Source organism: Podospora anserina, chromosome 5 (assembly GCF_000226545.1).
Source record: "Podospora anserina S mat+ genomic DNA chromosome 5, supercontig 9".
NCBI classification, from domain to species: domain Eukaryota; kingdom Fungi; phylum Ascomycota; class Sordariomycetes; order Sordariales; family Podosporaceae; genus Podospora; species Podospora anserina.
Genome location: NW_001914843.1, coordinates 488,299 through 500,151, shown reverse-complemented (window position 1 = coordinate 500,151; position 11,853 = coordinate 488,299). Strand labels below are relative to the sequence as shown.

Sequence of the window (11,853 nt, the reverse complement as noted above, 5' to 3'; positions counted from 1 at the left end):
GTGTTCCCTTTCGGAAAAAGCGGTTGACGCAAGCCCTCCATCGTAGAAACATATCCTGCCTCGTAATTTTCGGGGGCGGGATGTGGCAGGAGTTCCACCTGGGGTGGTGGGGGGGGGAGGGGGACGTTTTATGCGGTGAGGGAGAAGATTTATGATGTTTTGGCTGTTGTGCCGGGGGCGTAGAACAGGGAGGGGGTTGTACTGGTGGAAAAAAGGTAATATTATGGTTACAAAGGTAGCAATAGAAATGTGAAAGGAATGTTTGGTTGCGAGTTTTGAGTGATGTGAGGAGAAATTTTGTGAACTGGGGGTGAGATCTTGTTAGACTTATCAAACCATCCCGAGTTGCCAGAGCAGCTTTGTTAGGAGAAACGCTGTTGCTAAAGTGGCTACCTACCTTATGGACTGGTGAGAACTGAGCTTCCGGGTTCCTAGGTATGCATCCTTCCATCCCACCCATCCAAGGTGCTTCCTGTTTCTCTCTCTCTCTCTCTCTCTCTCTCTCTCTCTCTCTCTCTCTCTTGTTTGCTTTTTTCTTTTTCCGCCGACACCGGCAAGCGATATCTTCCCCCTTACCCTCGGCTCCTCGGCTCCTTTCTTCGGCACGCTCACAAGAACCCGAGCCGAGAAAGTTTTTTCATCATGGAAACTTTTCTTTCTTCTGATGTCTGTCTTGTCCCTGTCTCATTGGTGGGAGTAGAAAAAAGCGGCTAGCATAGGTACATACATAAACAGCGACATGACCTCTCACATATCACATCTCTGCTGTTTTGCTGATGATGCAGTTAGTTGGGTGGGGTGTGCGGTTAGTTGGATATGATAGGATAGCAGGGAAAAAGGCAGGTATGTTTGCTTTATTGGAGGTTAGGTGATGATCACCATGGAATTTTCCTTGGTGATGGATCAGGGGCGGAATGCATGTTGGTGATCAGATCGCGTGGGCGGATGGGGGGTGGGAGAAATTCAGGGGGTTAATAGGGGGTTCGTTGTTGACGGGAACTACCTAACTAAAGAGGGGGTTGGTTGGGTATACAGGTACAGATAAGGGGGTGGAAGGCGTCTATTTTCTTTTGTCAAAGGTATGTTTTTTCTTTTTGTATGGCACGTGTGGCTTTCAAGGCAGGTTGTTAGCTTCCATTTGGGCAGCTATACATCACAGCACATTATTCCAGCTATCGTTGTTGAATAGAGAAAACAGAGACTAGCAGCCAAGTGAGAAATTCCTCTGCAGTCCCGCAGTCAGCGCTATCTCCGTTGTTTCTTTCCGTGCTTCGTAGTTTTGAGGAGCGGTACATGGCTTTCTTTCTACCTTCCTTGTTTACGATCTGTATCACTCGATCTCAGACATCCAACACTGCAGCAAACCCACGGGACCATACATACAAAGCGGTACCGAGTGGGAGAAAAAATACACTCTTATTTTTTCTTTTTTTGCTTATAGAGTTGGGTTTTATGTTTGTGTTGTGTGATGATTACACTTACACAGCACGCGGCTATCGACTCACGTTGTGGGATGTGGTACATATCCATTTTGTGGGACCTGTCTCGAACGTGACCTTTGGGGGGAGTTTTAAGTCCTGGTTTTGTGGTTGATGAGGGGGGTCCCTTGGGAAAGGACCCTGAGTGTACGTAGGTGGTGGTTCAATATTTCTGGAAACGTGCCATTATTTTCTCGTACGAGAATTGACGCATTGTGGTGGCTTGAGGAGGCACGTTCCAGTGATTTGGGGGGGGGAACAAATGATAGACGAGGACTCGTAAAAGGAGTGAATGCCGGGGATACGCCAGTGCCCGAAGAAGCAGAAGAAGAATGGGAGCTGAAGGTTGGGTGGAGGTAGGTATACCTATAGGAATGACATAGTGATTCGGTGGGGGGAAAGAGAAAAAGACGATGTGTGTGTGTGTGTGTGTGTGCGGGAGGGAAGATAAGGTAGGTTGTGGTACGGAAGCGGATATGTGCATTCTTCTCGAGATGCCTTGCTGGGAGCGCTAGCGTATATGCAATGCACCTCACCTTGTACAGCTAGAGCCAAGCCCACGCCCCATGTCCCATGCAGTATGCCATGTACCATGTACGCCCATAAAGCAAACATGACAGCCTCCTTGCTTCACACCGCCTCCTCCTATTCGCCCGGGCTTTTGCGTGTCGAACCACGTCCCCTCCGCAAGAACTTCGATATCACATGCGCACAGGGCAGGGGGTGGTTCGGCTTTTGCTGCTGTTGAATGATATCAAGGCCTGCGTGGTTTAGGTGTTCTTTTTCCTTTCTGTGCCGGCTTGACTCTATTCGCTTCAGCATGCCGCAAGAGCAACTTATATGCAGACCCATCCCCAAACCAGGAGTCCCGGTGAGGGTTCACAAGTATCAAGTATGCAGTGCGTGCGTTCGCCACCATGGCCTTTTGGGGGAAATCTCGCGCATTCTAGACCGGTTTCCTTCTAAACGCCAATCAACATGTGTCCCTCGAGAAAATCTCATGCAGACCACAATGCCTGTCTTTCCCATGTTCGGGATTTAGAAATGTGACAGCCAGCCGGTCGCCAGAGAGCAGTGATGTCGAACCAACATGCAAACCTGTCAAATCGGCAAGGGTGGGGTGCGTCCGTATGACTTGCCTTGTTCTGTTCCACGGTACTGTTATTGCCGTCGACCCGGTCAGCACAACCTGATCGGCCCGCAACCCAAGGTCCAGGCTCTCGGGGCTCTTGTCAGCCCAGTCTGTGGCGTTCTCCGTTAGACAGGACTGTCAGAAAAGCAGGAATTCCTGATAGCCACAAGGTAAGCAAGGGATGACAGCAATGGCAGGGGTTTAATAACGTATTATTTGGCTCTGAGAACACACAATATTAGGATAATGATGAACAGTGATATGGGACCAACCCCACCATGGCCAACGCCTACAGCCAAGCTGCCAATCCAGCGTGCTGTGATGTGTGATGGAATAAAACCGGAGAAGAGAAATATGTAGAGAAATCAAACACCGTGAACCCCCTAAGAGCAGACCACAACGGAGTTTTTCTTGTTGCACACACACTCCCACAAACAAATGCTGGCATAATCCGCAAATGATTTTGGACCGACCTGACTCCAAACGCCTAACCGACTGGGTAGGAAAGGAAAGGCTTAGTTATTAGACAAGAAGATTGTCTAACCCATATCTCGCATCCGGCCTTGCGATTACTCTCTGGATCTCGGCACTGTCGAATACTTGGTTGAATATCTGAAAGTCGGTGGGGCAGTTGCTGTTGGAAGAACTGGAGCCGCCCTTCTTCGACTTGCTGGATGAACCCCCCTTGGCCTTCTTGGCAATCTCGTCGAGGATGAGCTGCATGGTGCTTTGAGCGGGATCTTCAAAGACAAACATGACGCATCGGATACGGCCTCGGAGGTCGGGGTCGTAGAGGAACACTTCCCGCCAGAGCTCCGCTAGCTCTTGTGGTGGGTTCCGGTAGCCATTGCCCAACCCAAAGTCTCCAATCACGACGGTGTCATAGCGATAGTAGGCGCAGATTCGAAGAGCACCCCGAAGCTTGTCCCTGACCATCTCCCGTTCGTCGGCAAACGAGTATTTTGTGCCGTTCTGCGTCAGTTTGGGCCACCGCGGTGGTGGGACGGAGACAACCGGGAGAGATCGCCATTGCTCCAGCGGGAGCTTCTCGTACTTATCGTGGGGCCCTCGGAAGACGACTGTGAGCCGTGTTAGTGTCGAGCAGCAGGCAGGCAACAGGTCAGAACACTTACCAACATCCTGAGACATGATCCCGGCACAGATGGGGATGGGATAGTGGTCGTTGAGGTCAGAACCCTGCCCTGGGGTAGCCAAGGCCGCTGCAAGGGTGCTTCGCCGGCAGAGGCGTTCCTCGTAGCCAACCGCCCCGGTCTCCCAGTCGCCGCCGGGACGCCTGTCGTTTGCCGCGCAAATGAAGGGGATAGAAGTCCCCGATTGGATCTGCCAGTTGATCGTCATGTCAACCGGGTCACCCGTGGACACGTCTGAGTTCGGGTTAGCATGCTGTATGACATGGTGTCCGGCAGTGGAGCGTCGTGCTTACAAAAGACGGGGGGTGTCACACTAGGGGGCCTGTCTTCGAACTGGATATCTATCAGAGGCTGACGGCAGATGTAGGAACAGGTCTGCCATCGGTTTGCGTATTCGTGTTTGATCAAGGGTGTGTAGTACTTTTTTGTCTCCGACGCAACCTCGGAGGGCTTGGGCTTGGAGGATTTGGAGCTGGAGGAAGGCATTGTGTGTGTGTGTGTGTGTGTGTGTGTTGTCTTTGGGAGGGCTGTTTGCTTGCGGCGAAGAAGGTAGTCCTAGACTGTCAAAAGACTATAGTCCTGGTAGAGACGGCACAATATGACCAAACCAAGCCCGAGTTCTAGTTCAGACTGCTTGCTTGTGCTTGCTGCTGATGGACAGACTGAAAACAGACATGAGCTGGGAGGGATCCAGCTGCTTTATATGTGCCGATAACAGCAAGCAAGTCCGAGATCTCCAAAGCCCACAAGACGACAGCGGCCTGGGATGGCAACCTTGTTGCTTTGAGCGAGTCCATGTGTCCATGTTGCAGCAGAACCCTCTTTTTCCCCCGTGTAACTCGACGGTTTGAAACATGCAAAAAAGCAAAGAAAGAGCCAAAACAACTTGTTTCGTCAGCTTCCAGCTTGGTTGAAAGAGAGAGCCAGCCTTCAGACATGGCCGGCCCCGACACACCGCAAGAGCCCTCGAGGTCGACGGAAAGCCGGGACCTTGTGAGGGAGGACAGAGCAAAAGCTGTTTTGCCATGGACCTCAGGCCGACGCAAGCTGCCGAGACTCATGGAATTGCGAGTGTCTGCTGTGTCGCATCGAGTGCGCCATCTTGAGTCTGAGTCAATCTGGTATTCCAGCGCCTCTTGGGAACCAAAGACATTGGCCCGCGCCTGTGTGTATGCGTGCCAAGTAGACCAGCGAGGAGATATACATGGCACACAAGAGCGGCCATCAATAGCTCATCGAGTCCGAAGTGAACCCCGGACAGCTGCTGAAACCAATAGACCAAGCAGTTGCGGTGAAGACCAATGAGGGCAAGACATGGGCCCTCCTCTCAGTTCGATCGAATGAGACGGCAATTCGTCGAGGATCTCTCAGCAATACAGGATCGACACGCGGGCCGTGGGGGAGTGAAAGATGGAGGGAGGTTTCCAAACCTAAAGAGCAAAAAGATGCGAAAAGCTGCATGTCTGACACTTCCATGACGGACTATTCCCTTGCGGGGCTGCTTCTGGTGCTTCTGCTAGAAAAAGAGGGGGTGTGGTCCATTGTCGGGAGCGGGGCAAGTGATCGCCATGGATGATGGATGATGGATGGCGGTTGATGGCTCCAGGGCTCGGAAGTGCGAGAGAAGACGCAGCGGAGGTTTCCAGAATGAGAGTATTTTTCAGATGGAGAAAAGGTGTGGTATCGACGGGTTGCATGAGGCTTCACCCTTTTCAGGTCTTGATGCCATAATTAGTGGTTGGATGGCACGCTGTCAGTGACGGCAGCAGCAGCCAGGGAGCCAGGTGATGGTGACAGGCAAGAATTCCGACCAATCACCAACGAGAGACGTCTCGAGAACGGCAGGTGAGGTTCGGATCAAAGATGGGACGACCCAGCGGGTACCTAGCTACCAGCTGCCCCCACTCCAAGCCATCCCCACTTCTCAGAATAGCCCCATCCATTCCATGTAGAAAAAATGCCAAGACCACAACCACACACACACACACGCTCACACACACACACACACACACACTAACACACACACACACTAACACACACACACTAACACACACACTCACACACTCTCTCACTCTCTCACTCACTCACTACGAGACACCTAGGTATGTGGTGGACGACAGACGGGACCAGGATGCACCTCGCTTGATCTGGGCAATTCTTTTACTTTGTCCATTCTAGCTCATACGCTTATTTTCGATAGAGATCTGAGCAGCAATGCGGCCCTCCGTTCTGGGGTCTGCCATGCGGCCATCAGCAAGTCCCCTTGTCTCGCGTATCTCAATGCTCTCGCGCCCGAGTCACAGCTCCCGTCGATGTCTATCACACCAAGCAACCGCAACACCAGCACCAGCACCAGCACCAGTACCGGTACAGCCAGCCCGTGCCATCTCTCAGCTGCTCAAGTGGAAACCTGAGCAAAACGTCGACAATGTGGTTGTCCACGGCTATGTCCGGTCTGTCCGTGGTCTGAAAGCCTGGCGCTTTGTCTCGCTCGCCGATGGTTCCTCGCTGGATCCTCTGCAGGCCGTTATCGAGTCCGGTCTGGCTGAAGGGTGGGAGCAATCATTCCGACACGTCTGTCTCGGTTGTTCATCTTGCTGATTCCGACATCTGTAGCCTGACTGTCGGCGCGGCCGTCCGACTCACCGGCTCCTGGGTTGCTTCTCCTGGCGCCGCACAAAGCCACGAGTTGCAAGTCAGGGAGGTAAAGGTCTTGGGTTCTTCAGATGCCAAGGTATGTGGCTCCCATGGCATACGCCCACACGACACCCACCGATTTCTGACAGTTTGCTCTCCAGACATTTCCCATTCAAAAGAAATATCAGACACCCGAGTACCTTCGTACTTTGCCGCACTTGCGGCCGAGAACACCGCTCAATGCTCTCTTGCTGAGATTGCGGTCCGAAGCCGTAACTTCGTTGACTCAGTTCTTTGCTCGCCAGGATTTTGTACAGACACACCCGCCCATCATCACATCGTCCGATTGTGAGGGTGCGGGCGAGGTCTTTACTCTGAACCCGGCCAATGACACGGCCGGCCAACCTGGCAAGGAGTCTGCTGATTCACAAGATTCTTTTTTCCGCTCCAAGAAGTACCTCACAGTTTCGACCCAACTTCATCTAGAGGCCCTTGCACAGTCAGTCGGCAATGTCTGGACCCTGTCCCCTGTATTCCGCGCCGAGCAGAGCGATACATCAAGACATCTCAGCGAGTTCTACATGCTTGAAGCAGAGATGAGCTTCGTCGACGACATGAACTCCGTCATGGACCTCGCTGAGGACATGATGCGTCAACTTGGCACGGACTTATACCAGTCAGACACGGTCAAATCTTTGCTGACACGGACACCCCATTTTGGCCAAGATCTGGCTCCGGCGGAAGAGGTTGACCGTCGTTGGCAGGGCTTGATGCAGCCAGACTGGCCCCGTATCACATACACGGAAGCTATTGACATTTTGAAGCAGCATGAAGACAAGTTCGAGCACAAGCCGGTTTGGGGCGCCGGCCTGCAGTCTGAGCATGAAAAGTTCATCGCTTCGACGGTTGGCAAGGACCGGCCGGTCTTTGTCACCAACTACCCCCGTGATATCAAGGCCTTCTACATGCGCCCAACCCGGGGTCCCGGCTCCGAAGATCCTTCCAGAGTCACGGTCGACTGTTTCGACTTGCTTGTTCCCGAACTCTGTGAAATTGCGGGTGGGTCGATGCGTGAGCACCAGTTGGAACCTCTGTTGGACATAATGACGCGTCAAGGGATCATCAAGTCTCCGTCAGAAACTGCATCCGAGGACGATTCTGGAAACGGCCTTCAGTGGTATGCCGACCTGCGTCGATGGGGATGCCCTCCCCACGGTGGGTTTGGCTTGGGCTTCGATCGGCTGCTGAGCTATCTGTCGGGGGTTCAAACGGTGCGAGACATTGTCTCATTCCCACGCTGGTATGGGCGATGCGACTGTTAAAAGCATGGCATTAAGGGATCGGGATGTCTTTCATTCACATCTTTGGTGCCGTTCACTGTGCCCTCTGTGCTACCTACCTGGCCGTCATGGCTTGCCTGCCCGCACCTCGTGACACCATATCACCGTCATTCCTCTCGGCGGTCCAAGTCCCTGATTGGAAACGCGTGATTTTGGTTCCCCTGTCAATACCGACGAGATCCACCCGAAGGCGCACATCACGCGAGGGACATCGGCCTTCATGTCAGATTTGACACGGCTACTCAACAATGGAATCTACCCGTGTGCGACGTTACCATCTTTACGGCCTTAGATGATGTTGGAAGCAGCGAACCGCTCCTCTTCACTGGGTCCAGGCGCGCGACTCCGGTTGCGTGCATACAAAAAGTCGAGATCAGTTGATCTGCGGCCGGCGCGCCTTCCCCCCCCCCCCCCCCCTCAACCAACCTCAAAAGATACCCAGCTCAATCCAAGTTTTGAATAACCACCCCCATGGACCATTTCCCTCCCTGACTCCCTCCCCGGGCTCAAGACATCTTGCTACAGGGTACATACGTTGTCGATTTGACTGCTAACCGGTGAGCAGCTGCCGCTTTGCGTCTTGCTTGTCTCGGGCTCTCGAAGAAGCGGTCAACGCGGGGCTTGTTGGTCTTTTTATGTGTGCGTCGGTGAGATCACCATGTAGAAATCTGGTTTCAGATGACGGAGTTTTATTTCCTGCCCTCTTCATTTATTTTGAGTGCTTGATGTTTATGGATGTCTATCCTGACCGACGCCTCGTTTTGCCTGGCAGGGACAAGTGTCTTGGACCCTGATGGACTTTTGGAGTTTGATGATGCTCGGCCGTAGTACTGTTGGGAACTTTTGAAGTCTTGTGGTGATAGGATGAGATGTCGGCGTGCTCGCCAGTTGTCTTGTTATGGGTGGGTATAGTCGAGTGCCTCGAAATGATTATGCGAAGGAGGCACAAACTGACCACCTCAAGCATTCCGTCCATGGGCATGGAGTGGAGCTGTGGAGCTGCTTTTCCACACGATGCTGCTCCTTAAGGGGCTCAATAACCTGGTGCTGTTGTTTTCATCGCCTCGGCGGGGAGACAAGCGAGAAGGCACATCGTAACCCCTGGATGATGACCTTTGCTCCCAACACTACCACAAGGCCAGCCATACATTTCCAGTCACAACCTCCAGTTAGCAGAAGTGACCAAGTGATAACGTCAGCGAGCTCGTGAGACAACCCACTATGGCAACTATCGTGGTGTTCAGCCTCAGCCTCCGCCTCTTAGACATCCTTGTGGGCTGTTGATAGAGAGGTCCCGTCACACATCCTCATCAGGTGCTTTCGTACTGGATCCCTTTAAGCACATCTCTCATCAGATAGTCTGTCAACGTTGATATTTCTCCTTGCAAACCTCCCCTTGACAGGGATCTCTTTACGTCTAGAGGCTGTCACACACACAGACTGTCATAGAAACCCTGAGACCATATACCTACTCATAACATGTACATCATCACAACTTGGATAAGCTAAGTCTTTGTTCCAGCAGAGCCATGGCCCCGTCTAACATTAGTTCAAGAGAGGAAAGATTCCCCTTCCATCTCGGTTCTGTCTTATCGATTCCCTCCTGCTCGGGCGCGAGACAAGCACGATACCCCCCATCGTCACCACTCCGCTTTTCCGCCCCCAAATCTCGAGATACAAAGATAAATACTTACTCATATCGCAGGAAGGATGTACAGCCGACCGAAGACGCAAGGCCCCCCTCCTTCCAGAGATGGGCTACATTACCGAAATTCTGTGGACAGGCTCGTATAGATGCACCAGTGGGGGTTCATGGCGGCGGGGGATGGCGGTGGTTTGTGGTGATGAGTTTGGGGGGTTGTTAGATCATGACTTCTTGACACGTCGGTGAAGGATTCTACCCGTCTGTTGCAGTGCTTGTATAACTTTGCAGGCCAGTGGCAAAGGGTGATGATGATTTGTAGTAATACCTAAGGTACCAAGGGGCATGTTGAGCTGTGTTGCTCACCGGACATCTTTTGTAGGCCTCTCTCTCTGTCTCTCTCTCCACATCCAGAAACGCTCCTACCAAAGAGACCTTTCTCATACCGCCAGATTTTATGTAGGAGAGACGTGTCATTATAGGTCATCTACAAACACATGAACGATGTTCCTATCAACAAGACCCTTTCCACCCCCCTGTATTGATGCTCATGTTGCCCAAATCTAGTCCGTCCCAATCACAAGAGACACCATTCACATCCTTCTTCATAACAACACGCAGAATTATCATTACCAAATCTCTTGTGTTCTTACCTACTTGCTGCCAAGCCAACAAAAAGCGTTGAATCTCGATCTTCGTCAATTCAACCTTTTCTGCGTGGCGTTCTCGGTTGGCTGCTACAACAACGGGATGGCTAATTCTTCCGTAGGGCACCTAGGTTTTCTCGTTTTACGCGAGAATGCTTGGCCCTGTGTTTATTCCATCTTGGCTTTCAGTAGGGCTTGAGGTATTTTAACCGGTCAGGTAGAGTCTCTTTATCCAGCCTTGGAGAAGGTGCGGTTGAGTGTTGGAAGGATTGCCTTGGCTTTGTAGAGTTCATAGGGCTTTATATTGCCAGCAGAGGTGGTTGGTGCTTGGTATAGCTTGGCTCAGGAGATGTTTGCGGTTTTGGGGAGGTGGGAAAGGGTTTGGCGAGAAACTTGGCTTTTGAAGGGTTGATATTGAATGGGTGGTTGGGCGTGTGGATGTTGGTTGGTGGGTTGTTTGATGCCTAGATGCAATGGTTACTGGAGATGGAAAAGAGTGCTGTCTAGGCATTTGTCAATACGAGGACCTAGAACTGTTCGTTCGCTGCTGCCTATTAGCCACGTGTAAATGTTGAAGGGCAGACTCATGAAGGTTCCAACGGGAGTCTGAATGCTTGGAGAGGCTTGGAAGATGTTCTGTTGCTCTTGTTTATTGCTGGCAATTCAGCAAGACCCCATGTTGCACATACCGTTGCCTATTTCACCGTCATATCTGATGACCAGACACAAAAAGTATTGATGAACACTTCCCCCGTCTCTGCTCCTGCCTTGTCATCCATCCTCGAGATCAGTGCCTACCTAGGTACTGCAATCAAGTGCCGAGAAGCCACCACTTCTTCTTCCAAACACCTCGGTGATATCACAAGTCCTCTGCAATAACCACGTCTCTCCCTAGCCCACCGTCGATCGATCACCATATGCGGACACCATATCGTCGACCCCGAAAGGCGACGTTGCATCCCTCTCAAACGCCGACATCTACAACCCACCACCTACCTGCTCCACGTTGTCCTTCCCGAGAACACAAGTGGCGATAGTATCACCCACTGCTTCACAATACCACGAATGCCGAGCCGATCTCTTCCACATAAACTCCCTCTTCCACCGACGCCGGCAGATGTCTTGGCCCTCAGATGTGTCCCTTCCCCCCCCCCCCCCCAAACTTCCCCCGACGTTATTCCCACGGTAATCCCCCAAAACACATCATCATGCCGGTTATAAGCGGCGATAACGAAGGCGCGGGAAAGGGACACCCATCTTGATCATCATTCAACGGGATAACTTCCCGTCCATACACCCTACCCTGTGTGGTGCGGCAAGCAGCTTAATCAATCCACCCTACCGTGACCTTCGATGCGTAGATAGATATCAGGCGATGTGACCTCCCTTATCCGACCTTGATATTATTCAAAGGCAAGGTACACTTTTTTATTTTGCATAAGTGATTTGCCGCGGCGGTTGATCAACCTTTTCTCACACTTCCGCGTGGGGCAAGAAATTCTTTCCCTTTTGACTACCTAACCCTGCCTTACCCGACTTCCCGTCCGGGAGTGTATGTTGATCATGCAGCCACACCTTCTTTCGACACTCCAACAAAAAGTCACCTTCTGGGATAAAATCACCCTGCTTCGTCGGAACGGGGTTGGGAGTTTCCGACGATCTAGACAGTCAGTTTCCCTTACGTACCCAACCCAGACAGCAAACCAAGACCCAGCGTTTGATGGATGAAAAGATCTGGCCAAGTCGGGGGACAAAGTCAAGTCAAAACAAGCCAGCCTCTGTGCAAAAAGTCATCATTGTTGTCAACCTTGACCACCCCCATCCAT

The 11,853-nt window shown here is 51.9% G+C and overlaps 3 protein-coding genes across 3 annotated transcripts in view; 2 read left to right on the top strand and 1 right to left on the bottom strand.

Moving 5' to 3' along the window:
• PODANS_5_8800 (uncharacterized protein) overlaps positions 1 to 183 on the top strand; it is a gene marked incomplete at both ends in the record, with an annotated part of 3,238 nt that extends 3,055 nt beyond the window's left edge. The window contains one exon of the mRNA XM_001904663.1: positions 124 to 183. Within this exon, the coding sequence (XP_001904698.1) occupies positions 124 to 183 (60 nt within the window). The remainder of the gene's footprint in view (positions 1 to 123) is intronic.
• Positions 184 to 3,132: 2,949 nt separating this feature from the next.
• Positions 3,133 to 4,247, bottom strand: PODANS_5_8790 (uncharacterized protein; the record flags this gene model as incomplete). The annotated part of the gene is made up of 3 exons (XM_001904662.1): positions 3,133 to 3,689; positions 3,744 to 3,995; positions 4,055 to 4,247. The coding sequence occupies 3 exons, from the start codon at positions 4,245 to 4,247 to the stop codon at positions 3,133 to 3,135; spliced, it is 1,002 nt and encodes a 333-aa protein (XP_001904697.1).
• Positions 4,248 to 5,975: 1,728 nt separating this feature from the next.
• PODANS_5_8780 (uncharacterized protein) lies at positions 5,976 to 7,720 on the top strand (the record flags this gene model as incomplete). Its single annotated transcript, XM_001904661.1, has 3 exons — positions 5,976 to 6,313; positions 6,378 to 6,495; positions 6,548 to 7,720. 3 exons carry the CDS (start codon positions 5,976 to 5,978, stop codon positions 7,718 to 7,720), a joined length of 1,629 nt encoding a protein of 542 aa, XP_001904696.1.
• Between the last annotated feature and the right edge of the window lie 4,133 nt (positions 7,721 to 11,853).